The sequence below is a fragment of the Protobothrops mucrosquamatus genome, unplaced genomic scaffold, assembly GCF_001527695.2.
Source record: "Protobothrops mucrosquamatus isolate PMUCROS unplaced genomic scaffold, P.Mucros_1.0 scaffold_142, whole genome shotgun sequence".
Taxonomy (NCBI): domain Eukaryota; kingdom Metazoa; phylum Chordata; class Lepidosauria; order Squamata; family Viperidae; genus Protobothrops; species Protobothrops mucrosquamatus.
The window spans coordinates 208730-211024 of record NW_015386218.1 but is presented as its reverse complement, the minus strand read 5'-3'; the positions used below and the strand labels follow the sequence as shown (position 1 = coordinate 211024).

The window sequence follows — 2295 nt, the reverse complement described above, 5'->3', positions numbered from 1 at the left end:
TGCTTGCTCTGATTCTTTCTTAGCTCAAAGCTGATTCTGGGTGACAATATATAGGGATAATTCTAAATGAAAAGGATGCTTTATATAATTTCAAAGCTTTTATGGCTCATGAATATAGAAATTATTTCCATACCATACCAAAGTAACCAAGGAAAAATTACAAGATACTGGAATTTGGAAGGACTTCCTACAGTTGGATCTATTTCCCTAACTTTGCTAGCATTTTCATTCTCTTTTCCTTTGAAGGTAATTATGAGCAGGAGAATAAAGATTCCGAGGAACCATTACAAGTGATCGATCCTGGAGATGCAATGGAAAAGCCAGCGATTCAAATGGAACTAAAATGCCATGCGAGAAACCAGTCAAATAATTGGAATCGGGAAAGCTCATCTTCCATTGATGCTCCAATGCAAGACTTTGTTGCCCAACAAGCAAAATTAAAGGAAAAAAATATTGGGAAAAGTGTAAAACTCTTCAAAAACAAATTAGATTTTAACAAACATTATTTCACCCTACCCAAGAAGCCATTTAAATGCAGGGACTGTGGAAAGACCTTTGCTCGGAGCAACATTCTTACTTCCCATAAAAGGACCCACATGGGGGAGAAACCACATAAATGCATAGAATGTGGAAAGACCTTTCTTCATAGCAGTAGTCTTATTTCCCATAAGAAGGTCCACACAGGGGCGAAACCATATAAGTGCATGGAGTGTGGAAAGACCTTTAGTCGGTACCGTCATCTTACTGACCATCAAAGAATCCACACAGGGGAGAAGCCATTTAAATGCATGGAGTGTGGAAAGACCTTTGGTCAGAGCGGCAGTCTTACTTCCCATAAAAGAATCCACACAGGGGAGAAGCCATTTAAATGCATGGAGTGTGGAAAGACCTTTGGTCAAAGCAGCAGTCTTACTTCCCATAAAAGAATCCACACAGGGGAGAAGCCATTTAAATGCATGGAGTGTGGAAAGACCTTTGGTCATAGCAGCAGGCTTTCTTCCCATAAAAGAATCCACACAGGGGAGAAGCCATTTAAATGCATGGAGTGTGGAAAGACCTTTGGTAATAGCAGCAGGCTTATTTCCCATAAAAGAATCCACACAGGGGAGAAGCCATTTAAATGCATGGAGTGTGGAAAGACCTTTGGTCATAGCAGCAGTCTTACTACCCATAAAAGAATCCACACAGGGGAGAAGCCATTTAAATGCATGGAGTGTGGAAAGACCTTTGGTCATAGCAGCCATCTTACTGACCATAAAAGAATCCACACAGGAGAGAAGCCATTTAAATGCATGGAGTGTGGAAAGGCCTTTGGTCATAGCAGCAGGCTTACTTCCCATAAAAGAATCCACACAGGGGAGAAGCCATTTAAATGCATGGAGTGTGGAAAGACCTTTCGTCATAGCAACAGTCTTACTTCCCATAAAAGAATCCACACGGGAGAAGCCATTTAAATGCATGGAGTGTGGAAAGACCTTTGGTGATAACAGCAAGCTTACTTCCCATAAAAGAATCCACACAGGGGAGAAGCCATTTAAATGCACGGAGTGTGGAAAGACTTTTACTCAGGTCGGTAGTCTTACTTCCCATAAAAGGAGCCACACGGGAGAAACCATGTAAATGCAACAGTGTGGAAAGACCTTTGCTCACAGCAACAGTCTTACTTCCCATAAAAGGATCCACACAGGAGAAGCTATTTAAATGCATGGAATGGGGAAAGCTTTACTCGGAGCAGTCACCTTAATTTCCATAGCAAGATCCACACAGTAGAGTAGCCACATAAATGCATGGAGTGTAGAAAGACCTTTAATCTAAGACAGTGATTCTCAACCTGTGGGTCGGGACCCCATTTGGGGTCGATCGACCATTTCACGGGGGTCGCCAAGCAAGGCTGTCCGCCATTTTTTTTGTCCGCCATTTTTCCCCCCTTTTCTGGCGGGTGCCATGGCCCTTGGGCTGGGCCAGCTGGTGGTCAGCCTGCTCCATCTCTGTCGCTTGCCAGCTACGCCTCGGCCGGCGCAGGGGGCGGAACCACACATGCGCGGCGCTCCCGGGCAGGGAAAGTCCTCGACTTACGACCGGTTTAGTCCTCGACTTACGACCGGTTGGGGTCGCGGCATTAAAAAGGTTGAGAACCACTGATCTAAGAGGTCAGCTTACTTCCCATAAGATGTTCGTGCAAGAGAAAAGATAATTTGAGCTAGCTGTGTGATCTGTGGGGGTGGATAATGTTCAATTTTAACTTTCACTAAAAAGGAAAAGGATTTTTTTTCAACTATTGCTAAAATGGAGAAG

The 2295-nt window shown here is 43.7% G+C and overlaps 2 protein-coding genes across 2 annotated transcripts in view; one reads left to right on the top strand and one right to left on the bottom strand.

Annotated features, from left to right (window-relative positions):
• The window catches only part of LOC114922759, a 360999-nt gene that overhangs the window by 175188 nt on the left and 183516 nt on the right, over positions 1 to 2295 (bottom strand). The gene's annotated exons all lie outside the window — the stretch shown is intronic.
• Positions 597 to 1637, top strand: LOC114922156 (zinc finger protein 429-like). Its single transcript, XM_029284644.1, has 2 exons — positions 597 to 1356; positions 1439 to 1637. Exons 1-2 carry the CDS (start codon positions 597 to 599, stop codon positions 1618 to 1620), a joined length of 942 nt encoding a protein of 313 aa, XP_029140477.1. The 3' UTR covers positions 1621 to 1637.